This window comes from Diorhabda sublineata, chromosome 3, assembly GCF_026230105.1.
Source record: "Diorhabda sublineata isolate icDioSubl1.1 chromosome 3, icDioSubl1.1, whole genome shotgun sequence".
Classification (NCBI taxonomy): Eukaryota; Metazoa; Arthropoda; class Insecta; order Coleoptera; family Chrysomelidae; genus Diorhabda; species Diorhabda sublineata.
In genome coordinates, this window is record NC_079476.1 from 12,739,083 (window position 1) to 12,766,354 (window position 27,272).

A 27,272-nucleotide genomic window follows, 5' to 3' on the forward strand; every position below is an offset into this window, starting at 1 on the left:
GAAATAGATAGTTAAAAGGTACATGTTAAACGCAAAACATAACTGTATAATTTACTACCTAAGTAATCCCTACACAATATTTCGATATAGTCACTTCAAGCCAGAAAATATACTTTTCCTAATTCTCTTCCGCAATTACTTGAAATTTTAATATTACAAACAATACTATTTCCTACACCTATGGCCGACACCGAAATTGAGCTGAACTGGACGGAATTCCCCATTTTATTACTCTATACCTTTCTGAAATAGATTATAATTGCTTCCATTAAATTAGTTTATTTCTATTAGAAATTTCAGTATACCGAATTGAGATTATCATTTTTTAATTGTATCAAATATCCCACCAATTTCAGAATCAAGGTCTTGGTAATAAAATAAAACATTTCTATTGTGCGCATAGTGATGTAATATGGAAAATGTCATAATACATCTAGTAAATTTTTTATTAAGTATCTTTCATGCTAAACAAAGAAAAATAATTATTTTTCTACTGACTGCCAATTAAAGGAACGAAATAAAAATTATCATTAAATTCGGAGCTGTTTCTGGAGACTTGCTTATTTCATGTATGCATTGACGTGATTAAAAAGCTAATAACAACTATTAAATATTTAGTAAAAAAATCTTTAACATTAATTATGAGAAAAATCTTGATATTATTTGTAAAATAATATTAAGTTCGTTTTATCAATTGCCCATTTTTTCTGCACAGATTGTGAAAGGTATGGTATAAACCTATATTCCACTAGCGACACTCCCATTAAAAGATAGTGGTAGATATTGGTTGAGACTATAAGTATTTTGTGAATATCTAATGGATAATAGTAGAATTTGCGATAATTAGGATTAAGAACTGAACCCGCAATTTTAACTGATTGAAGTGACCATCTACTACTGAGTTATTCCAATTAAATGCACAAATATTTATACGATAATTTTTAGCCAGCACTCATATTCTAGTGTTTGTAGTGTTAGATGTTTATAACTGTTAAAAGTTTTTTAGTTTTCTAGTTAGAATATCGTAATAGTAAACTGGGCGATTATAATAGCCTAACCTAACCTAACCAAAGAATACATGAATTTATCCAAGAAAAAAACTAACATTCACAATATCCTACTTATTTGAGAATGGGGAAACCGTTTTAAAGCAAACTTAAAATAAATTTTTAATTCTTTTTCCGTTATGGAGGGGACTGCATTAGTGCTATACTATAAAATGTAATTGAAAATATAAATAGAAAATTCAATTCTTATCATAAAAACTACAATTCACAATTGAGATTGAACAAAATGATAAATTAATTTTTTAGGTAACACATTATATAAAATTAACAATAACATGAAAATAGAATGGGTATACAAAACCAACTTCATCTTCAAGATATTTGAATTTCAATTCACGTGATCCTTTGTCACAAAGAAATCAGTGATTTATAAGTTTGGCTGAAATATATACACTCAGATCCTGAATTCAGATATTTAACTATTCGAAATCAAAAATTGCATTAAAAGACAATAATTGTACTGAAAACATGATTCATAATATATTCAAGAAAGTGAGAAACAAAATCAAAACGTTAAACACTTTTTCTTGTCATATGTACAACGACTTTCTCAATAATCATCATAATACTTCAATAAATATGATATTAGTATAAGCAATAAAGGACACAATACATTATCGAAATAATATAGAATTGAAAACAAAAGAAATAATATCAAATACCTTGTAATGATTGTGACGCTGTTTACATAGGTATTTATAAAATAGATTAAAAGGTCATCAATATGCTTATAAAAATTAAAACTGCATGAACAAACCATGAAATACCAAAAATATACCAATTATAAAAATTCAAACATTCTCGAAACGATATTCAATACATGAAAAACAGAATTTTTAGAAATGGTTTACCTAAACAATTTAGAGTTTTCTTTTATAAATTTTAATGCAGCTACGAATAAGTACTTTAATTAATGGCTACTAGAGATTTTTGAAATGTAACTACTAAGGAAAAATTTATTTTTCTGATTAAAATAGAGTATTATTTTGATATTTATGCTGTAGGTGATCTATATATAATTTCAAGTCATATTTTGAGAAAGACTTAAATATGTCGAAACGTCAATTTTTACTGGTTATTTTTTTCTGATTTTATATGAAAAAAATATAAAATCAAGACGATATTTTACGTTAATTATATAAAAAGATCCAAAAAGTGGAAACATCATTAATAGATATTTAGACATTATAATAGTCTAGTAAGGAAAAGAAGACAATTTCATAATTGTCTCTAAAACAATTCAACTCAAATAAAAAATAACAATATTTGATCAAAATAACAATAACGATAAACAAAAATCTATATTCAAAAATTTTATAAATTATAATTTTTAATAAAAAATGAGACATATTCAAATTGATATGCTTATTTTAAAATTACATTAGTACAACCGTTATTTCAATATTTAGATTTCTTTGCTCAAAGCTTTAAGTGAGCTTTCTTCCATATTTTTAATGTCTTCTCGTCTATAATCATCTAAGATTTGAATGAGGAATTGTTTCTGTCCTTCATCTTTTGTAAACAAATCGTTGTACTCTTGCATTAGTTTCATGTTTAATTAACTTATATTGTGTATAAGCACGTGTTATTTTGTATTAAAAAAAGTTTCCCAGTGCCTTTTCATCAAAAAGAAGGTTTTTAGAGGGTGTTGCAAAAAATTTCATATATAATCATATTCATATCTTTCAACATTTATTTTTATTAATCTACTGTTTTGGTACATTGTCAAAAAATAAAGCAGATTCTCTTGAATGAATATAAATAAAAAGAAACTAAAAAATGTGAGAATTTATTGAAAGTTATGTTTCGAATAATGAATACTATATATACTAAACAGATATTACTTTATGTAGTTTCTTACAAGTTAGTTTAAATAGTTGTTCTACCAGGAGCACGATTTCAAGAATATAGAGAACATGTAACTACAATTTCGGGCTCCTTAGTGTGCCAAACAGGTTGTAAATAAAAATAAATGGGGTGTATGTGTGTGTGTACGAAACCATTTATCTTGAAGAATTTATATTGTACAAACAAGCAATATATTTATCAGTAATATAGAAAAATCTTAGAATTTCTCGCTACATCTATAATGTGGAAAATACAGCAAACTTCTATGTCTGGTAATGTTCAAGTGAAATAGAAAAAACTGGTTTTAATATTCATGTCAATATCAGGTTATATTTTAACCGAGACGTCAAAAATATAAAAAATAAGTAATTTTTAAAAATATACCTAAAATAAATATTTAAGAAAATATATCTTTCAAATAATAAACATCTACTGATTATCTCACTTGATTTCTTCATTGTTTCGCCTCTTTCCTAGTGATTTATCTATAACTCTTTCATTAATTTAGATGTTATACTAAAATCTCTACCTTGCTAATATTGAATAATATTACCATCCTGAAGAGATCCAAAAATATTGAGATTAGTTGACGGATAATCTCCCTTCTTTACAATCGGAACACATTAAAAATGTTAATATTGACGGAGTCGATCAACGTCTGAGGAGACGCAATTCAATGTTTGTCGAAACAAACTCGAAGCGATTATAGAAATTATATTTATGATTATTGGTAAAAAGTATTATCTACTGAAAATTCCAGACTTTTTTAGGAATTGACTTAAATATGTAATAGTTGTGTTTGGCTATTCATTTAACATAATCTTTCCAAATAACAAGACTAACCCACCTAAAGTAAAATTACATTATTTGTGGTATAACTAACAACGCTTTTGCTACATGCTGCTTGCATCTTAATAGGTAAATGCGAGGCAGCGCCCTTCTCTGACTCAAGGGTTCACTGTAAATTACTCTTTGGATGGGATTAGGCATGCTCGAGGTTGTGACAGTGCTCGTATTAAAAAGGTAATGAATGCATTTTGATTAGAACTGAGTTTCGGTAGAACAATGTTTAATTGCTGATGAATGTTTGCAGTAATCAGCAATTCTCTTTGTTCTATTCAACTTATTAGCTAGTAGAAGATGTGAATTTCAGTTTTTCATGTGCTTGCTCCAATATTTACATTATCATATTGAAAATGAATTGGAGTACTCTGTACTACAGATGATTAACAATTTCATATTAATACATACCAAATGAGAGCTATTTAGTTATTTTCACCATCAACGCATTTTCATCATACTTTATCATATTTGTAATGAATTTTCTATAAGACAATCAGTATTTCCTCAATTAACTTTTAGTTAATTTATTTAGTATCCATTATTCTCTTGTATGGCTCGATACAAATTTTTGCCCATACAATTTTTCTGTTAATTTTCTTTTAGTTTTAATTCCTAAATTCACTAGTTTGTAAGATAAACTACTTAAAATCTTCAACTATCCTATTAATAATATAATTAAAACCCATTTGTGCGTATCTATGTTAGTATGTTGTTTTTATCACATTTTCAAGGAATATTTGATATTTATAAATGCCTCCATAACCCATCTATAAAAATACATAGTCAACTTGTCAAGATGAATTCTGAAGTATTTGATTTTTGGTACAATGGAGTTTTACTGTTATTCATAAACATGCTTTTATTATGAACTTCTTAGTTGCATGCTCTATGAATTATTGCTTCATCCATACATTTGTATTTAGTGTTTAAAATCCATGTATATATCCACATTTGTGAATCAAAATATATTATAAAGTGTAATGAATCACTTGAACTTAAACTGGCTTTATATATTAGATTGAAGACTCTCTACACATCGTTTCTGGAAATTTAACAACACAATATCTATTAATGCGAATATTCCGATTTCAAACCATTTTCTTTATTAGTAGTGTTGTGCGTTCTCTTAAATACCCTTCTAAGGGAGCCAATCAGTCATTTTATTGCCTGTCAACACATTATTAGTAATTGATACATATGATAACTTCGCTTTGATATCTTTTATACCAAGTTATAGAACTCAAAAATTCAATAGATTTCAGACCTGTACAATTACCCCGAATTTCAAAAACAGTATGAAGACGTACCAGAAATTCTTAAAAACAGGCTCTGTGAGTGACGAGCCGCGTTCTGGACAACAACTATCAAATATGAAAATATGGAAACAGTGCCGTTGTCGTTAGTTGAGCAGCCGAACCAATTGCAATGCGGCTATTGGCAGAACTTCTACTATCCGATCGTTCTTTACGACGAATGCTGAAACGTATGCACTAACGAATTTACCATCTGCGTCTCTTCCACGCACTTCAGGAGGATGATTTCGCAGTTCCAGCATTCCATTTTGTGGTCGGATGAAGCAACCTTCAAGCTGAACGGTACAGTCAATCGGCATAACTGCGTGTACTGGAATGACCAGAATCCTCACGTCTTCATTGAAGAGGACTTAAACCGGCCTGAGGTGTGTGTGTGGGAAGGTATCCATGCGGGAGGTTTCGTGGGTCCATACTTTTTTGAGGGTCACATGACGTTGCCACACTATGCGTAATGTGTGAGGAATTACTTTAATATAGATAAGCAGATGAGGATTCGTTGAGTGGCCCGCACAGCCATGAGACCTCACACCATGTGATTTCTTCCTGTGGGACCTTTTCAACGACCGCGTTTTTATAAGAGGACCAATCACCTTTCTCGACCTCCGAACTGCAATTGAAGAAGAATTTGAAATTTTTCGAGAACAGTTTGGCATGCTTCACCGGACCTGCCTCTCCGTTGAGAAACGTAGCCGTAAATACACTCTACCAAGATAAGCATCAATGCACTTACAGCAACCATTTTTTGAATTCCTTTTGTAATTTCTCTTAATAAATTCTATTTAACGCTCCATTTTTTTCTCTTAATGCAAATTTCTTACCTGACTTTTGCCGACCTCTGTGTCTTGTTGTCTTAACCCTAAGTGTGCTTATTATGAAATCATTCATGCCATCTGTGTTAAATTTGTATTACTCATCTTGAAAATTGCAAATATATTCAGAATCAATTTGTGTATGGAACTAATTGAAATATCTAACGTTTCAGAGTTCTGATTCTATGGAAGACATTAATTCTGTACATTCTGCTGATACCAATAACCTTGGTTCCAATTGTGAAACTCACCTAGATGATAACGAAAAAGTGAATACTGATGAAAATTGGACCGACATAAATCTGAATGAAGAAGGGGATTCAAAAGAAGAAACTAGAAATCTGCAAAATATTTCACATTCACCTTTAGATATTGAAGGAAATATATCTTCTGAAAGAGGAGAAAAACACCATTCTGAGATTTCAGTAGTTCATATTCCAGATGGAATCATCCAAACACCAGTTCAAATGAGACCTGATGAATTGCCTGTTAGTAATTTAGTGGATCACATATCTGTTCCTACACCATCACGAGAAGCGTCTCTAACACAAAAATTAGAAATGGCTCTTGGTTCTGTATGCCCTTTACTGCGAGAAATAATGGTCGACTTTGCTCCTTTTCTATCGAAAACTTTAGTTGGCTCCCACGGTCAAGAACTATTAATGGAAGGTAAAGGCTTAACTACCTTCAAAAATAGCAATTCTGTAGTAGAATTAGTTATGCTGTTATGTTCCCAAGAGTGGCAAAATTCGTTACAGAAACATGCTGGACTCGCTTTTATAGAGCTCATTAACGAAGGTAGGCTGTTGTCTCATGCTATGAAAGATCATATTGTTAGAGTTGCGAACGAAGCTGAATTTATATTGAACAGAATGAGAGCTGACGACGTTCTTAAGCATGCAGATTTTGAGGTGAGTATTGTAAAACTTGTACAAATATTCCAAATTATTACTACATAGTTTAATAAGAAAATTATTGAAACTTATATGGTTGGAAGTGTATTAAGATATTCTGATGATATAAAAGAAACCGAAATCTATCAATAGAAAATATAACAAATTTTTGCATTGACGATATGTTGCCGCATAAAAGGTCTTACCAATATAAAATGCAACAAAGAGACTGCATGCCATGTTTCTAAGAACAAAATCTTAAAAACCACATTAAAGAGACTGGATATTATTACCTGACATTGCAATAATGAATTAAGATATTGAGTACATTACTACAAAAAATTTATGTGGGGTAAGTTTGCTATCAATTGACAGGCACCATACAAATAATTGAAAATTTAGTTGTATCTTTATTGGATGAATAGAGTAGGTTAGCGTCATATGATTAGCAAGCAACCTTTGGTAACATCATCTGTACAGAAAAGTAATGAAATGAAGAAAAGATACAGTCATATATGTAAATTTATTTGAGATACCAGAAGTTAGCAGCCGAGAAATGAAGTGAATAATAAGATGAAGGAAATTTACTCAATGATAAACCGAAAAGGAAAATTCGTTCTTGACAAAAATACTCAGTGTATGAGGTCAATTAAATTTACCTTACACAAAATTACGAATCAGCATTAACAAGAAAAGGCAGATGTTGGGAAATTGCTGTAAACGAATAACTAGATACCTTATTAAACAATGAAACACTTGAAATCGTAAAGAACAAGAAGACAAGAGATCGGATAGGGTCAAAGGCTATGCTCAAAAGGAATGAGTTGAACATTATACAACCATATAAGAGCTATTACTATCTATTCCTATCATTAATTTCCAGATTAATAAAATATTGAATTGTCTGTCTTTCAGTCACAATCTGCTCAAACTTTACTTGACAGAAGAGAAGAAGAAAGAATGTGTGATCACTTGATAACTTCTGCCAGGCGACGTGATAATGTTACCGCCAGCAAACTTTTAGAAAAGGTCAGAAATATAATGTCTAACAAACATGGTGCTTGGGGATATATAGAAGGGGTAGAGACCTCCACAGTACTGGAATTTTGGAAATTAGATGCTTGGGAAGATGATGCAAGACGTCGGAAGCGATTTGTTCACAATCCTTTGGGAACTACTCATCCAGAGGCTAGTTTAAAGGCTGCAATTGAACATGGGGCCCCTGAGGATGCCATTCTACAAGTAAGTACAATATTATTTGTTATAGTACATAAATTTCATGATTGAATTTTTAAGGCTAGAGAAGAATTTCATGCACATCTTGCGGCCACTAGAAGTCAACAACAAATGCAAAATGACCTCATGGATGACAGTGAACTGATGGTTGACGACCGTGATTTAGATACAGATCTTAATGGTAAATAGTTACAAGAAATAAAAATACTTATAGTTATTGTAGTAAAAGAAATGTCCGATAAGAATCTCTAGTCATTAAAATATAATAGGGGATTATTGTCGATTCATCAATTTGCCCTTAAGTATAAAATAAAATAAAAAGCAATAGAAAATTTACTACTGAACTTTGACATCTAACATAAATATTGATAAAACAAAGCCATATCAAGAAAATTTAGATGAAATGTCAACATAATTTATTTATTTCAATCGTTGAAGACTTTAGACCACTTTTCATAGTAAATCTTTCAATTTCATAAGTTTCATCAAGTTATATTATAAAACAAAAAATGAAAAAAGTAGTTTTACCTACTGCTGTTAGATACTACTGATTAATAAAAGATATTAAGGATGGAAGTAAACCAAGAGAATATAAATTAATAACATAGAAAAAAAGAACATAACACAAAATAACTCCTGTTATTTATGTACTGCGATAATGTTAATTGTGGTCAAACATACATTGCTGCTTGTAACAGACTTTCTATTGATCAAAAATTGCGAAATTCAACTAGTTTGTATGATATAGAAAATCTTCAAGTTCTCTTAACTTTATTTATATCCTAAATTTCATTTACCTCAATTTTTTTCACTAACATGCCAGGAAAACAAACAACAAATATGTGAGGCCTATCTTTCAATTCGATTACCAACTGTACCCAATCTTACAACCAAAATGCAATAAAAATAAATAGATTTAGAATGAAATAAAAAACGTTAAATATCCTGGTAGCTAGTTTTTAATTAAAATATATATCCGAAATTATTAGAATCGCTGGAATAACATTTGTATGACCTGCTTCTATCAAAATTATTGGTTGTCAGTGTAATCTCTAGCTAAAAGGATTGCTTTCATCCCAAATCTCTGTCAATATACCATAATCTGGATTTAAACCATCAGCCATAGGTAGTTTTTCAATATTTGTTGTGGAGAAAATTTAACCGGAACTATGACTGCAAAAATTGTTTATATAATAAAATTTGAAAAACTAGAACTTTGGTAACTTTGGTATTTCTCAAACTATCACTAAATTTAAAGATTGGCTTTACCATAAGTCATGTATAACACAATTGTCTCTCTATAATCTCAATACTTGAAGAAATATGCTTTTGTAGGTCCTGTAAATATTAGCACTAAGGCAAAACTTATTGCTCCTGGACTTGTTGCTCCTGGTATGGTATCAATTACATCTGCAGAACTTTATTTTGAGGTGGATGAGGACGACGAAGAATTCAAGAAGATAGACAGTGAGGTGAGCTCTAGATAATTTCAATGTTTCAAGTTTATTATAGAACATTTTGATCTGTTAGTAGTTGGTACCTAGATCCAGAACTTAAAAAATGTTTTGTGGCAAATATAACATAATCAAGCAATTAATCAAACTGTTTAAGTTCTCAATTTCTCGCGATTCTGCAAACGCTTCCAAATATAAACTAATACTATAAATCTATCACTGTTTTCATAGGTATGCAGGTTCATCCAAATAAGTCATTTTATGTCGATAAAACTGTTATATATGAAATATCTTGTTCACATTCCTCTGGCATGCACTAGATCTTAGATTCCCTGCTATACTTGATGAATAGCATATTGTGCAACTAGATCATAGTACCAAGTTTCCTGTCTACACTTTTCCGACGACCAACTTGAAATACTTGATAGTACTGATGCAAAATGCACAACTTTCATGCTAGTTCCTAGGGCGAAATACTGTGAAGTTATTCATGTAGGTCACCGGAAAATATGTTTTACATCGTTGACTATAAAATGATCTTTTTCAATTATTTGCATGAATGAATTTCAGATCCAATAATTGGTAAGATACAACATAATATATAACTTAATTTAGCCTTAATATTACAAAGACACGATGCAAAAAAGCTATGACACGAGCCTTAGCGAGTGTCGTAATGAATACGAATGTCTTAACAGCCATTAAATGCGAGTTGCATACACTATTTGTTCTATGATCAATCATAATAATGAAAAACCCTAACTTTATTTTCAAAATTCATTCAACTTATAATGAAATTATTACAAGTTATAAAATCTAGTTTTTTATAATTATTACGATTGATTTATATAAATAATTTTGGACTGTACATTTATTAAATTTAATTGCTTTACTTTCGCCAAATTTGTCATTAGTTTTCATATTATTGATCTGGATGGGGTAATGTTTATTGCATTATTAGCTTGGCTGCATTCAATTGAATTCAAAATTTGTTTGTCTGCATTGATTTTATTTTGAAATTATGATGATGTTTAAATTATGTCACCACCTGCATTAATTAATATTGTGAGATTAGGATGTGGAAAATTTAAGTAAGAAGCAATTTCTTCTCATATATTTCCAAATTTGTTTATTCCCACGTTCTGTTTGATTCATTTTCAGTTGATGTAATTTATAAAAAAAAGGATTTTTGGACAAAGATTCATATACTTCTTCCAGATCTCATAATACTTTCCCGTGACGGTTAATTTTCTTATTGTTGTTTTTGAATCTTTAATTGTTACTAAGAGGGTTGTTTCAAAATAATTCACGTTTCAAGTTCTTTAAAGTAAGACATGTAATTTAGGATATGTTCCGTTTATAATCGGAAGATAGTGCAGACCTTAAAATACACTGCCGAGCAAAATATTAAGGTCACTTTAGAGATTGCGAATCATTTTAGCCTCAATATTGATAAAGATTAGTAGGCGTTAAAGCAAATTTTTTCCGAGACTTGACAGCTGTGATTAGCTGTCATTCGATATATTAGAGTACGACTTTGATGAAAAATGTGCCTTTGCGCTAATTGAACATTCACATTTCCCTTGCCTGTTTCCCAATTTACTATTGATTCTTTGTGTAAAACCTAACAATTGCAAAGTGTAGTGATTTAACAGGCCTATAATGCCTTTAGATCCGATTTTTGTGGCAAGAATTGTTGCGCTGTTACAAGATAGTCGGGGGCAACGTGAAACTGCAAGAATTGTTGGTGCTAGTCTTTGTGGTGTGTAAAGGGTGTACCAGCGCTTTCTGGAGACTGGCCTGATCACTAGAAGACCAGGGTCAGGGGGAAAAAGAGTTACCACTGAACAGGATGACCGTTTTTTGGTGTCCACAAGTGTGCGGAATAAGACAGCTACTGCGGTTTCACTGCGAAATCAATTGGAAGAAGTGAGAAATGTCAACGTTAGTGAATGGACCGTTAAGATTGAAATTTGCCAGTGATCACGTTTGTTGGTATGATGATGACTGGAGCTGGGTATTGTTCTTAGATAAGTCGTGTTTTTGCCTCACTGGGTCAGATGGACGTCGACGAGTGTGGAAAAGATCTGGGGAAAGATATGTTGGAGTTTGCATTGACGAGCATCTTCCATTGGGTCAGTTATCGTTTGAGCGGGAATTACTGCACAAACTCGTACAGAGTTGGTCTTCAAAGAAAATGGCTCCAAAATCCAAGAAAAAAATGCCTTTTTCTTTAGCATAGAGTATCACATTCAACTTACAAAAACACATGTAATGATGTATAGTTTACGAATACTATTTGAAAACGTAAAATTTCAAAGAACATGGAAATTTTAAGGTAACCTCAATTTTTTGCTCGCCAGTGTATAATAATGTGTCCGTAGACTTGGGATTTCAATTTTTCTGCTCATCAAAATAAACAATTACCACGTTTTCTGAAAAGCTGCTAGCCTTATTTTTTCCCTTTCCACAAATTGAGAGTAAAATTTGCTGCATTTCTATTGGTTATAAATTTGTATCTTATTGAATAATCTGTATCTTACTGAATATCATTAAAGTGGTAGTAGTACATAAAAATTAAACAAAATAAATAAATTTTCGGTTATGAGTATTCCCAATATAAAATTTCGACTAATAAATAACATAATTTACAAATTCATACCCTACTAAATTATGGTAAATTAACCTCATTACAATCAGAAACTCATGATGTTGGAAACTAAATGTGACTACGAAGTTGATAACGATCAGAAATCAGACATTTTTAGTACCTAAGCATTCTTGTAGTATAGTGTAGAGTAGCTACACGTCCTGCTAAATAAGACGAGAATATGTAAGATAGTACTAAAAACATTATTTTAAAAAATTCATATGAATCACCGTTCTACGAAGTAAAAATAACAAAGAAAAATATGTCTACTTTAATTTTAATGTTTTGATCTCAGAATTCAATAACAAAAAATATTTGCCATTATTAATGAAACACTATATCATAAACTATTTTAAAATCAATAAATATTTTAAAATATCGTTACTCCACAATATCTTTTTAATATATTTTTTCAAAACAGTACACCTTTTATAATTTCCAGTTTTTCGTTATATATTACATTATAAATACAACCGTAACGGTAAATAACTATTTATTTGTGGGATCCAAAGTTACAGTCGTATAAAATTAAAATTATACATTTTTTAAATAAAAAGTAGTAAGTCATTAATTGCTTCCAAATGTAAATTATTTCTTATTTCCATTAGTGAAAGGTGTTGTATTGAAAATTGAATTATGTTTACCGAAAAAAAAATAATAACAATTCTTCTGATACAAGGTTATTGTAAAAGCACTAATGGTGAGGTAACTTATTTACTCATGTTTATATTTACAAAATGCGATAAAATTATCTATACTGCAGATTGGAGGATTGTGAAACTTTATGAAGAAGTAGGTTCAACTGAAAAGTGTCTTCAAATTAGCCGACCGAAGAGCATACCTAACAATGGAAAATTCTTGGACTTTCTGTGAGGTTTGGTAAAAAATTCTTGTTCATCCATTTGGTAAAATACGGAAGCGTAGGATCCATCTTTAAGATTATCAAGAAATATGAGTTTCCTCAAAAAGTAACAATAGACGAATTATCTGAGAAAACGGAAGAATGGATTTTTTTTAAATCATATGCAAAAGGTGGATGCAGACCTCCATTATACTAGTAAGATAATCATTTTCGATGCAGCCACGTGTCAAATAATACAGATAATAAATACAGTTGAAAATATAGGAGTTATACTAATCCTAGATGATTGCGGTGCATAGAAAATAAAAGCTTTGAAAATTATTGTTTGGGCATGCAGATTAATTTTCCTAGGGCAATCTAAAAAACATTGCGTAAAAGACAAAACTTGATAATCGACATGAACTGAGAAAGCCCTCCGACAGTTACGAAATTCTATATTAACTTCTTATACTACGATTATACTGTCAAATAGAAGGAAGGCAATTTTACAATTGAATTAAATAAGATCAATAAGTTATTGATACCTGTTAATTATTTTTGTTAGAACATGTTTCCATAAACGTTTTTTTTTCATAAGTGTAAAACAAATAAAGTTAAAATTATGTGCTCTTGACAAATATATTTGTAAAGTAATATGTTATGAAAAATATATGCAATGAGTGCGATTTAAAATATGTTTTGAACCGTTATTTTGAAGTAACGGTAAATTTATTCCTAAATTATCTGAAGAATTCACACTTATTCACTCAATAACGTGTTCAACTATATAGGATGTCCCACGACGAGTTAAAACTATCTGTATATGGCAAAATACTTATAGTAAAATCGTGAAAATTTCTACATTTGGGTTTACGGATACGATCTTTTTAACAAAAATATTTTCAAAGTTGGCCGGAAGTCGACTGTAACTTTGTTAATTTCAATGGATGTATATTAATAAATTTTTGAAATCTACGTGAAATTTTTGTATACTTTTGTCTATAAAAATTTTTCGAAAATGCATACTTTTTGAGTTATTAATTTTTTGGTAAAACATTTGACCCTTGCAGACTCATAAATTATTTTTTTACGAAGATACCCTTAAAGATATGAAAACTCAAAAACTCAAAAAGTATGCATTTTTCGAAGAAAGATTTAAGACAAAAGTATACTAAAGTTTGACGTAGATTTAAAAAATGTATTAATGTACAGAGTGGTCCATTTAAAATAACAAAGTTACAGTAGACTTCCGGTAGAACACCTTGTATTCTTCAGTTGATATACACCATAAAAATGTTAATTATATTCAATTTTGTAGAAACGTACTTTTACATTCATGCAAACAACTCAATAAATATATAGTATTTCGGAGCTCTATATTAATTCAAACAGTATGTTGATTTTGTATTCAAACTAATTTCGCATAATTGCCTGCGACAAAGCTGCACCATTCGGATTATAACCCATTAATTTCTTCCTCTACTTGTTCTAAACTTCTAACCCAACTATTGTTCCAGAAATTTGATGTTTTCTTTCCTGATTTATTCGATATTTTTCTTGTCTCAGTATTGACGCTATGTTTCCGAATAGGTATCGATGTATTAATAGTAGATTATTAAATTTTATTGAGATCAAAGACACCATGTATGAAAGTTACGACAGGAACCTTGGCGAGTGTCGTAATGAATACTAGTGTCTTAATAAATATTAAATGCGACCTCCGTACACTGTGTTTTCTACGACGAATCGTAATAAATAAAAATAATCACTTTATTTTCAAAAATGTATTAAACTTATAATGAAATTGTGAGTAATAATTGAAGACTTATCTAAGCAAACTGTGTAAGCTACAAAATGAAGAATTTCGGATTTGGATATGTCCATTTTTGTTGGAAAGATTTTAAAATTGAATAATATGCCCATAGACTTTAATTTTCTAAATAAGTCTTATTTTTGTCCTTCCAGTCCATAAATTGAGAGTAAAATTGATCGTATACTTTAGCTGATTTTACTGGCAACAAATTATTTGCGGCTCTTTTGGCTTAGTCTATAATATTTGAAGGAGTTAAATTCTGGATATAACTTTTACTATTTTCACAGATTTTACTTTTAAAAAACTAAAAATTGAATTCGAATCGGAAATTTTTGCTACAATTTGTTGAAGTTGTTAAATTTCAGATACGTAAGGTGGTCATGGCATTAGTTGTAGTCCAAATATGCAAGATGTTGCATTTCTATTGATTATAAACTTGTACCTTAATGAACAAACTCTTAATGAATATCATCAAAATGGTAGTGGTACATATTTAAAAAATTCATCAAAGTATAGGAGCAGAAAAAATAAATTATATCTTGAGGTTGAAACTTTTGCGATATATCCTCAATTATCATTCATCTATAGTTACGATTTATTGATAAAAAGTAAATATTTGAGACTCATTTTGTAAATTTTATTGAGACCGAAGTCAGCCAGAACCAAAAAATGACTGTCAATGGCCTATCTTTTGATTCTGTGAGCTAGCATTATAGCATATATTAATCTTCTAGAGAGCTGCTAAGAAATAGAATTAATATACATTTAATTGTCTATAAACTTACATTCATAGTTTAAAAATCTATATGTGTGATGGTAAATTAAAATGTTCATTTCATTGACAGAACTGGAATTCTTTTTGGTTAGAAAGAATTTTTTTTAAGTTTGATTTTCATGATTTCATATTTGAAAAAGATGCTTCACAGAAGGAAATAAAGCTGAAAATAGCTTTGAACTTTAATTACAATTGGATTAGTATTATAAAAGGTTCTTAAAAATTCTTTTGAAAGTCGACAAATTTCTCTCTACAAAAGGAGAGTTGACGAATTGTACTACAATCGATTTGCTTTTAACATATTGGAATCGTTGATCAAATTGTAGTCTTAAATCTGTAAGAATATCAACTTATTCTTGGGTATTGCTGTTGTACTGTGAAAAATTTTGTTTGTAAACGATCTTGCCCATATAAGGAAAGTGCTCATATTTAAACTGGATAAAATCTTCTATTAGCAAAAAGCTGATCAGATTTAATAGAAGAGATTATCTCAGCTTTGTTTTGAAAGGTATCAAACAATGTATTTGCAGCTTTAAAAGAGAAACTAACCATAATTTGTACGGTTTCCCATGACGCCTCTGTAGCTGCCTTGTTCCAGTCTTGTTGATTGTTACTCTCATTTAATTGAAATTTCGATTGCATTCTGTTTTTTTTTTCTTAGCGTCCTTTTTTAATTCTAATGTGTACTATCCTGAAATTATGATTTTATTCCTTTCCAACTGAAAAAGTACTCCCTTTCCCATTCTGCATGAACATGGTAGGTTTATAGCTTTTAGTTTCACGAATGTAACATTTATAAATCTATGGTACTCTGATACAAAAACAAAATAATATTAATCGTATCCGTAGTCGCTTTGTGGCCGGCTACTGCTGCGTTGTCCTGTATACAGACGTATATGAGCCGTAAATTTGTAGCTGGCTATCGACATCACGATTTTGAGTAGTCCGCTGTGTCTTAACGCTTTTAACATTTTCTCACGCTCAAAACTTTAGTGGATACATAAATGTTCATTTGTATTTATTCAACCGTACTGATACGGCGATATAAAAGTGCTGCAGTCGTACGAATGTATGGCCATGTAGACGTTTCACCACACTCACAGTAAAATGAGTTGGCTAAAATAGTGCTTGCTTTATTACTGATTTGAAAACGAAGAAAAGGGAGCGACTCATTTATGAGCAAAAGAAGATTGAGTGGGCATTCGCGATATTATAACTGATTTTAATAAACATTGAATTTTTATTTAAGTGACGATTTACCACTATCATTGCTTCATAAACGTCCATGTAGAATGAGTTTAGAGTCAACAATATAGTACTTCTGGTAGACAATTGAGAAATTTTAGAGCCTAAATAACTAGATCTACTCGTATTTATTAACATTATTCTTCCTTTTTGGCGCTTCTGGGAAGAAAGGGTTATTCTGGAAGATGAAGCGTATTTTAAGTCAAAGAGTGAGTTGTTTTAAATATTTTATTTCATGAATGTTTATAAAAATTGATTTTCTTAGTTATGTTGTCACCAAATTTGGAAACTTTCTAATAAGTCAAAGTATAATAAATAATGAAATTCCAAAATATGGTGAAACTAAACTGTAGAATTAATATTCAACACATCAGCTTGTATACAAAATAGACAATAACCTGGAATGTTGAAAAATACAAAAAAATAAAAAAACGGAATGGACAGAAATAAAAGAAACAATGAGGAATTTAACCAATGAAAAATTAGGAAAAGATATAAGAAACAAGGAACTAATTTGACAAGTATCTCAAAGAGTCGATGAATAAAAGAAATTTTATTAGATTGAACATATAGGAAGAAATTTTTCAAAGCCTTCGGACAGAAAATCATAAATTAAAATTAATTGAAAGATTATTTTGAGAAGAGCTAACCTGATTAGTAGTATTTTGTCAAAATTATTATGATTTAGTAAAGGTAAAGATATTTTACCTGGATACTCACGGGCGAAAAAGAAACACCCCTTAAATACTTAAAATTCTTATGGCAACCTTCAAGAGATACAATATAATATAAACAATAAAAAATGATGTTTCGACTTACTTCGGTCTTTTTCAAAATATTGATAGTTAGTGTCATGAGCTAAGATTTTTGTTTTTTTAATTGTCCTAAAAATTATATAGGAATGACTACGCAATATTTAGAAAACAGAATAAATGGTCACAAATACAACAAAAATGCATCGACTGCTCTACATAAACACTAACACACTAATACACATAAAACAAGATAAATGTTCTGTAAATTATAGACAATATATAAAAAACCTCAGCCAAATTTATCATAATTTGATCAATTAATTTATTTCAATCTACCTGGTATAATATCGTTTTATTGAAATTTCGAGGTAAATACACTGATTCTAATACTATATTTTTAATATAGTATAATTTTTTTAGATTTCTACTAATATGTTTTTATCTATTCTACAAAGATTTTAATCATCAAATATTAATTATTCTTTTGAAAATGCTCCCAAAGAAGGAGCGAAACGTTAAGTTATACATAAAAATGTGATTTACAAATGAGTGGTTATGGAGATAAAAAACGAATACAACTGGAATTAATTTTCCGGACTCTCCACCTCGATATTTCGAGGGATACTTTATAAAATAAATCAGTTACTGGAAGATAATTTTGATAAGGGAACTTATTTTTGGGAATAATGAATATATCATAATTGTCGCTACTGGTCAACAGAAAATCTTCATTGGATGAACACACTTCACATTACCAAACGCAATGTCTGGATATGCAAGCAAGGATCGGTAGAATAGATAGAGCTACAACATGTTTTTAACTTTTGGATTACCGTTTTGGCGCATTTTGAATATCTACGGATTTAGTAACAACCATGTCGCTTTATTTATATAAAATGAAACAATTGAGTGGATTTAGCTACCGTTGTTTTCAACTACTTGTGTTCAATGTAAAATCTCTTTATTTTAAAAGTTTTGTGGTAATAATGACCAAAAAAAAATCCGTCAAGGCATTTTTAAGGTACCCTCAAGATGGGAACATTATCTGGAGAATATGAAGGTTGTGGTAGAACTTCCCATCTCAACTGGCATCGTTTTTCCACCGTGATTTTTTTGACCCTCTTTTGTTGTCTATAACCACAAATTATGAAATGAAAATGAGATACCGAATCTAATTATTATACGGATGAAATCTAAAGTCACCTTTTTCCTTTAAGAGAAGATACTTATTAATAAGCAAGTTATATGTTATATTGTCTTGTCTTCTCTCGATATATTTAATCTTCATTCCACCTTTATTATTTTTTTAATTTCACAATTTCACAGTTTTCTTGATACCTCCTTAGTTTTAAATCCAGAACTTTTGTTGAATGTTATTCTAATACAAACGATATTTAATAAGATTAAGAATAATTACTTCAGGGATAAAATCCAAAAAAATTAAAACATATTATATAATTGGAGATAGGAACAAAAAAATAGTGGATCATTCAATGAGCAACAAATATTGTTAATTGTAAGTCTGATACTGGAAACTAAAATTTTTCACAAATTATAACTACAATTTGAATTCTAGACTGTAGTAGTAGTATGATTTTGTCTGTTTATTTTCCTGATCGTTCACATTACTGTATGTTACTGTTGATCTTACTTCTTGATGCTGCATTCACATTTCTAAATATTAATGCTGTTAAAGAGCTCACCGTATTCCAACTTTGTGGAAAAATCAACATTTGTGGGAGTTGTCGATAAAATTCTATAAATATCATGTTACTATATATAGAAATTCTAAAGTGTTACTATGCATTTAGAGTGTGATATGTATCAAATTTTGTGAATACGTAGCGTCATTTAATAGGCATTTCTTCATATGCCACTTTTTATAACGCTATCGTGTGCAAACCAACAACATTAATTTTCATTTTTTCTTTTATAAATAACTTGGAATAAATATGGAACAACTCATAATTTTTATAATCAGTGTGATTTAACACATTCCTCGAGCAACAAGTAACTGCAGGAGCTCCAACTGTTTCTTGAAAATCAGAACTGGTTTTTGAAAAAAATGTTTTTATTTAAAATAAACTTTTCTCCACAATTTTCATTTAAATTTCAACCAGCTGTAGTGAGATCATGACTGGAAATTTATGTTTGTTGTTCTTGTTAGTATCAATATTTTATATTTTTGGATGTAGATTAGTATTGCAAAAGTGATTATGAATATAAAGTTATTTTGTCGGTAAATGTGTCGTTATTATATAACAAGTCGCAGAGGAATAACATTCCCCAAATTTGTGTTTTTCACAGAAAAAACTACTTTCCAATTAAAGGTTTGTGAAATAATCATAACTTTCACTACAATCACAATCGAAGGAGCATAAAAGTGTTTTGTCAGATTTTGGAGAATAATGTAATAGGTCCTGTTTTTTTTTTCGATGGTCATTTGAATGTACCAAAACTCCCATGATTTTCCATTAATTGCAAGAAATTCCATCACGTAACTAATACGTCAGCACTAATAATATTCATATGAATTAAATCAAAATAACCGTTATGACTAATATTTCACAAATTTAACTTTTTTGGTTGTTGGTATTCTATATGTTTAACGTCAACATATTTAGAAAAATTCTTTTGATAAAAATATCGATATACTGGTTTAGTTACAAAATCCAACATTAATATGACTTACTACAGGAGAGCAGATTTTTTGCAAGTTGACAAAGATTTTATATAAATATGTACATATTTATGTAGTTCATAAAAGTTATTCGTTTTGTTAATGATCTTCTGTTGTCTTCCTTTTTATATTTAAATCCTAAATGTACTAATAAAATCGATAAAGTGGTACTTCTAACAAAAATACTTTTTTTATTCTTCAATTCGTCATTTATGGTTTTGACAGTAACTTGTATCCCTAAAAAATAAAAAGTTCAAATTTATCTAATCTGTATATTTACACTCACATTAAATAAGCAGTTTTCAAAGAGTTTCAAGTATCTCACTATAAGAAATTGGTGCAAAATCACATTGTATGGATAATACTTCATGCACTATGATGTGTGTTCCTAAGTTTATTCAAATTGTAAGCTGACTTTAATCCAATCGTTAAGAAGATGGGACGGTATTTTATTATTGTTTCTCATGTTTATTTACTTACTTCGTTCATACATGTTATATAAGGTATTGCGTACTGCCATTTTGGTTCCCTCGGGTTCACCCTCTGTTTCTAGTTTTAATCAAGGAGTCCGACTGAATGTTGATGGGAAATTTGGATTATTTTATTTAATGCCGTTTTTTATTTTTTTAAAGAGCAAAACAAAATCAGAATAATTTTGAAAGCTTCTGTTTATGTATGTTTGTTTCATTCAAATCTTATATGTAGGGACATGCAAATTTTACTGTATCCTTCCGACGGCAGAATCTGATCAACTGTTTCGCCGAGTCCCTATTCTGTATGTAAATCCGAATGATTTGGTTATCCTACAATGTACCTTTTTTTTCAATGATCACCCCCAATAGATGCAATTATCTTTATCGTTGATTAAACTATATATGAGTCGGTTATTTTTTAAAATATAAAAAAAATGAAACTACAAATTGACGTTCAATGGATTTTTAAATCTATACGGCCATTCACTTTAATAGTCAGTTAAAAATTAACGACCACCAACATTATGCAAATTTCTATTTGTTTTGGCTGTTAGTATATACCAGTTTGAGAGTCAGACTCGTTTTATTTTGATATAAATTCCATTCAAACCGATGATCCTATTTGAGATGATACTTTTATTACTTGAAAACATTGACGTGGGTTGCATTTTATGCTCCTGCTAAGTGTATACAAAACATTTACTTTGTGACAAGTCTGACTATTTTTGATCGAAGAAAGCAGTTTATTGTTAATTTACCATTGAATTTGCATTCATCCGAAATTTATGACCTATGTATAAATTTATTTATTCATAACTATCCCGGGAAAATCGAATATCTACATGTTATTTTTGATTTTAATTGGTAGTGTAGTTCCATTTACAATTGCAGAAGTTTAAAAGGGGCATAGATTGAGCAACATAGAGGTTATCATTTTTTTAATTTTTTTGAACTGAGGTCGATATAAGGCATACGTAGATCGAGGAGTATATATCTCAAAATATGATACTTAGATTTAATATTCATTATTATAAAGCATCCTGTTAAATTCAGTGTATAATTTAGTACATGTAAATATTAAATAATAAAATGACGAGAAAAAAATACACACAAGTGCGTTCTGTTCAAACTGAGCTTTTTTAATTTTAATTTTCTCCTGATAAACGAAATTTCAAATCGTAGATAAAAATAAGTTCCTTGTACATTGTAATTACATTCCTGGAATATGACTTTCTAAACAGTGAGACTGAAGTAGAATCATCCTTTGTTTACATTGTAATGAGTTGGTGAAAGTGCATACCCATCTTTTTTTTAAAGTTTCTTCATAAATTCGGCGGAATAATAAATGAACCAATTGACCAAATTCCATTAGCGCACTTAATGTGAATTCAAAAATGAATTCCTATTGTCAATATTTGACAAAACTGCTTATAAAGTTAATGGTATGCATCTCTAATAAATTGGTTTAGTGATCATTCTATAATATATTATCGCCGTCTTCTTGAATTGTAATTTCCGAATTTCCACCTCTTTTTTATATTCTATTGAAATGGTAGTTGTTTTAGTTTTAGTAATCCTTAAATGAAAATACATACGAAACAAATATACATGAATTTTATCTGAAATTCCTTTTTTTTATTTGGACACTCTGTATACATACAATTTCACATTTGTTGACCATAAATCATGAAGGTAATATCGTTTTTATGTCGAAAGATAACCGTGCTCGATACTGTCTCCGAAGTTTTTTAGCAATGTCATTAACAAAGAAGAAATAGCGGCATAAAATTTTATACATACGTGTTTGCCTTTTTGTCCGAATAAGTTTAGTGGCATTCACACATCCTTGATTAATAGTTACACCTAACTTTTTTTAAAATGAATTTATAACATCTGTTTGCTTATTTTTAATATTTCATTTCATCTAGAAAGAAAATGGAAAATGTCATATAAAGAAAGTATAAGTTAAGTAGAGGTGTCACACTACATATTATATAATAAAGCTAAAATGATATATTAACAATCAATTACATACTACTTCCATCGAATCTTGATGGTTATAAGAATGGTTGTATAGACGAAATGGAACTTCTTATACCTGTAGATCTCTTAAATAGAAAGCAGCTTCTATGTACAAACAATGGTACGTAAAAAACAACAATAAAGCTGTTTATACAATATACATCGACCAACTAAAGGTACACTAAGCTAATACGTACTCCAAATTACCCTTAAAAACCTGCAATGTTCCTCACATAGTTATATGATGTTTATAAAATAATTCGATAATGAAAGAGTATGCTATGCGTTACTTGGATGGATTAGTGTTTAACACAAGAGACTCTCAGCGGTTCAGACAACCACATCATATATTTTCTTCACTCAGAGCAGCTTTCTTACCACCCAATCATAATTGGGAATTCATAATAAACTAACTGAACCAATGCTGGTAGAAAAGGACATTACAAAAGCCCACTTTTCATCGTAGTTAAAAGAAAAGATAAAAAATTACGTGGATTAGAGGAAAGACATATCGATAATACGATCCTAATCGCGAATAACGAACACTATCCTTAGAGGCTCTTTAAAGCATTTCATCCAAGTTACTTAACATGATGATATCAACACTAATACTAAACGCATGAAAACAAAAATAGTAATATGTTGCAAGCTGTAAAACCATGTAATGGTGCTGACACTATTTTATTACGTTTGTTCTATGGAGAATTTTTTCTGTCAACAATCATTTTTGTGTAATAGATGCGCTTTTTTATTCTTCCTATCCTATACCTTTCTTCGTTGATAAATATATATAATTAGTATTCCTACATTTCTTGAAACACCCAACTAAATTCTCATAAATTCTCAGAAATTTTGTACAACAGGTGTATTCCACCTGCACCTTAGTAATATGTATAATCATGTGTTCATTATTTGATGAGAACTCCTTCCAACTGTCAACTAACTGAGAATTTTGCTATTAGTTCTGTGATATACTATGTTAAAAGCTTTATAGCTGTTATTAAATCATGAGTGACATAAGTATGGGTCAGTTTTTTTTCATTACGCTTATGGATTTATTCAGTTTAGATTCCATCATATTTATTTTTGTCATATTTTTCATTAAATATTAACAAAGGCTACCGTTGCTTTTCTTTATTTTTCTAATGTGCTACCAGTACGGTACATTTATTTGAGAGTCAGGGAAAACGCAAAACCTATAATAACCTGCAATCAGTTTTCATTTGCCCTAGATTTTATTTTGACAAACATACTAGCTATTTTACTTGCAGTGTCCTTTTTGCCAATAACCACAAATGGCGCTTTTATGTTCCCTTGTGTTTATATCAATATCTCAACATTCATGTTTATCCAGTCAACTAAAAGTATTCACTTCAAGTTTTCTAAATAATTGCAAACAGCTCTATGTTTTTCTCGTTCATTAATGTTGATTCCATTGGGCACACGAGTGGTATCCACATTCGTAGAAGTAAATGATATAACAAATTTTTAGTCCGCCTGATTCCAAATGTAAAATATAAGCATAAACAAAAGCTACTTAAACTTTGTACATAATCTTACTTTTTATTTCGTTGATACAGAGCCCTAAGTACAAGAAAATATTATGTAAAATGAATAAAGTGCCTCTTTCAAATGGAAAAATTATTGTCATTTTTCTTTGTCTTTAATAATATCTACGTATTATATAGTCATTTCTTATCATCAGTTTAAGTTTTTTGAATTCGTACGTGATTTTTTGATCAACTATTTCAATACAGTAATTATCAGGCGCGTAAATATGGAGGTGGTGAAGAAAGTAAATACACACCCTTTCCTTGGAGGATATGTACCTTCACTTACACAAATTGTGTTAGAAAATTTTTACTCCCTTTATTTTCCATTGGGATTAAAACTGCAGAAGTGCCATTTGAAGAACTTAAAACATGTAATACAAATATGCTCATATATTCTTTATGTGAAAGATTAAAAAAAATATTCACTGTTCATAAGGATAAAAAAATCAGTCGCGAATATGGAAAACAGAAAAATTTTTAATTTGAAATTTCTATTTCAACCTGTTTTTCTATGTTCAATTATCATCATATGTTTTTTTGTATTTTATTATACTATAAATAATAATAATACCAGCCCACCCCTTTCACCCCTAAAAGGTGGTGACTAAAATTGAGTTTTTATTTTTTTTCTAAAATTTTTTTCTAGAAACACCACCTTTTAAGGGTGATATCTCGAAAATAGGCGGGCCGAGGAATATTTTTTTTAGAAAAGACCCCTGAATTCAAAAATTTTTATTAAAAAGTTATGACAATATCTAACGTAATTACATATATGGTTATCATAATTCGACCAATCGACAGCGTGTGAGTATGTGTTTACTATGAGGATGTAGAGGCTGTGTGCATCAAAAATTAAACTTATGTTAATTAAACTTGAAAATCAAACTATATCATAAAATGTGTATTTATTAAATTCATAGTAATGCCATTGAATGTACAATATTTTTGGTTTATCCTTGAGGGTTATGAACAAATAAATGTGATGTTTTACCAACTCTGGAACACGCAACATATAATTGACCGTGAGGTAATAGGACTGAAACAATTTATTGTATCGAATTGTAAATAAATAATGTGTAATTTTGTTTTTTACCTTTTAATATTTATTTAATACTTCCTATAAGAAATAATGTTAAATAAAAAAGTTTTATAATTTGTTTTGAATTAGCTACACAAATAGATTTGTAGGTTACCTAGTATAGTTGTTGATCAACGCACGTGTTAATTTAATAGACAATCCTGTAAAATACTCACTTCAGTTGCACTCAAAATTTGTAGGATGTATACTTTTTTATGCACATTCTAAATCATTTCAAACACCAATTATATCTTTCTGTAATAATTTAATAGACATTAACAGACAATATTTCCAAAAAAAAAGATAATAACTCGAAGTAACAAGATATATATATATATATATATATATATATATATATATATATATATATATAATCACACTTTCCCAAAAAAAGGTCTATCTAAGTTTAAAAAGATTTTTATTGTGATTTTGATCATATTATTTATTGGAGTTCGTATAAAAACCCCAATTACAACTTCGATATCTTGGTGTGGAGTAGAAAAATAAGTACGGAAGTAGACAAAGATCAGAGCTTCGTTATACCAAAATGAAACCAGCCAAGGTGTGGATACTTGTTGCTGTGTACAATTTGCATATAACTACAAAGAACATCCGACCTTTAAAATGGGTAGTTTAAGGAAGTAATTTTAATAAAAAAAATATTTTTAAAAATTGTATATTGGATTTAAGAAACAGAAAGAAATTACTTTAGTGTTACTAAACATACTTCTGTTCTAACAAAGATAAAACAAGTCCTTGTTAGTTCTATTTTTTTGTAAAATACTCTCATTTAGCTTGTTAGGGTGTTGAAAACATTAATCCAACAGGAATATTTTTTTACGGTCAAATGATCTTATATTTTGTTGATGTTGGTAGTACTAATGCTTATAGATACTTTAATCTTCAGTATATCACAAGATCGGTTAGGTACATTATCCAGGTTTTCATGTCATGACATGTCAACAAATTTTTAACAGATTTCATCATGGAGTGAGCACGATATTATACCTATGAGTTGAGTTTAGTAGAACTTTTATTAGCATCAGTTTGGACCTTGGTATAACTAAACAATTATTCAGAATATTCTTCATAAGCTTCTTGAATTACATGCTTACAAAATTTAACTACAATATGAAATGATGCCAGTAGATATAACGCGTTGACTTCGCCGTAAAGATGTTTAGTAATATTGAGAAAAATTTCGAAGTAAGCATACATTCCACATTAATTGTAATAAATCGTTATAAATTAGTTATAAGTTAGTGGAGAGAAGACGGTCCCGAATTCAAAAAATGGAAAGAGAAAATAGTTCGTTCAATTTTCTAGCAGGACCAAACTCCATATTACTAATTGTCCAAGAAGCTCTCCATACCAAATTTCGTTACAGTAAATTTGGAATTATTGACCAACTAGAATTCTTGATCTGATGCAATTTTTTCTTTTACGCAGATTGCAACCTCTTGATAAGAAAACTTACTACATCTACACTTATTTTTTATTGAACATTATACAAAAAATACATTATACAGAAATTAATTTATAAAAAATTATAATATTCTTCGTCATCTGAGGAACTGTCATTTCCTCTTGACGTTATAATTAACGGGTCGACGGTCCTATCGATCAAGTAGTCCAGATCCCACAATTTCTCCTCTTCTTTAATGACATGCTGGACTGCTTTTTGCCAGTTCTCTGGTGTCACCTCCTTAATGGCTTGATCAAACAGTAGCTTAACGTCTTTAATTTTGAATGTCTTGCTACAAATCCTTCCACTTGCGCCCATGTAAGTTCTATAGGATTTAGTTAGTAATGATATGGCGGTGTGCGCAGCACAGTTACACTATGTTTTTCTGCTATATCTTCCACGGTGTCTTTCATAACACGATGTTTGTGTGAATTTACTATTGCTAATATTTCTTTTTTT

General features: G+C 29.8%; 1 protein-coding gene across 1 annotated transcript in view; it reads left to right on the forward strand.

Annotated features, from left to right (window-relative positions):
- The window catches only part of LOC130440979 (neurobeachin), a 747,233-nt gene that overhangs the window by 499,354 nt on the left and 220,607 nt on the right, over positions 1 to 27,272 (forward strand). The window contains exons 27-31 of the mRNA XM_056774400.1: positions 3,834 to 3,938; positions 6,054 to 6,791; positions 7,689 to 8,015; positions 8,070 to 8,190; positions 9,345 to 9,481. Of these exons, the coding sequence (XP_056630378.1) occupies positions 3,834 to 3,938; positions 6,054 to 6,791; positions 7,689 to 8,015; positions 8,070 to 8,190; positions 9,345 to 9,481 (1,428 nt within the window). The remainder of the gene's footprint in view (positions 1 to 3,833; positions 3,939 to 6,053; positions 6,792 to 7,688; positions 8,016 to 8,069; positions 8,191 to 9,344; positions 9,482 to 27,272) is intronic.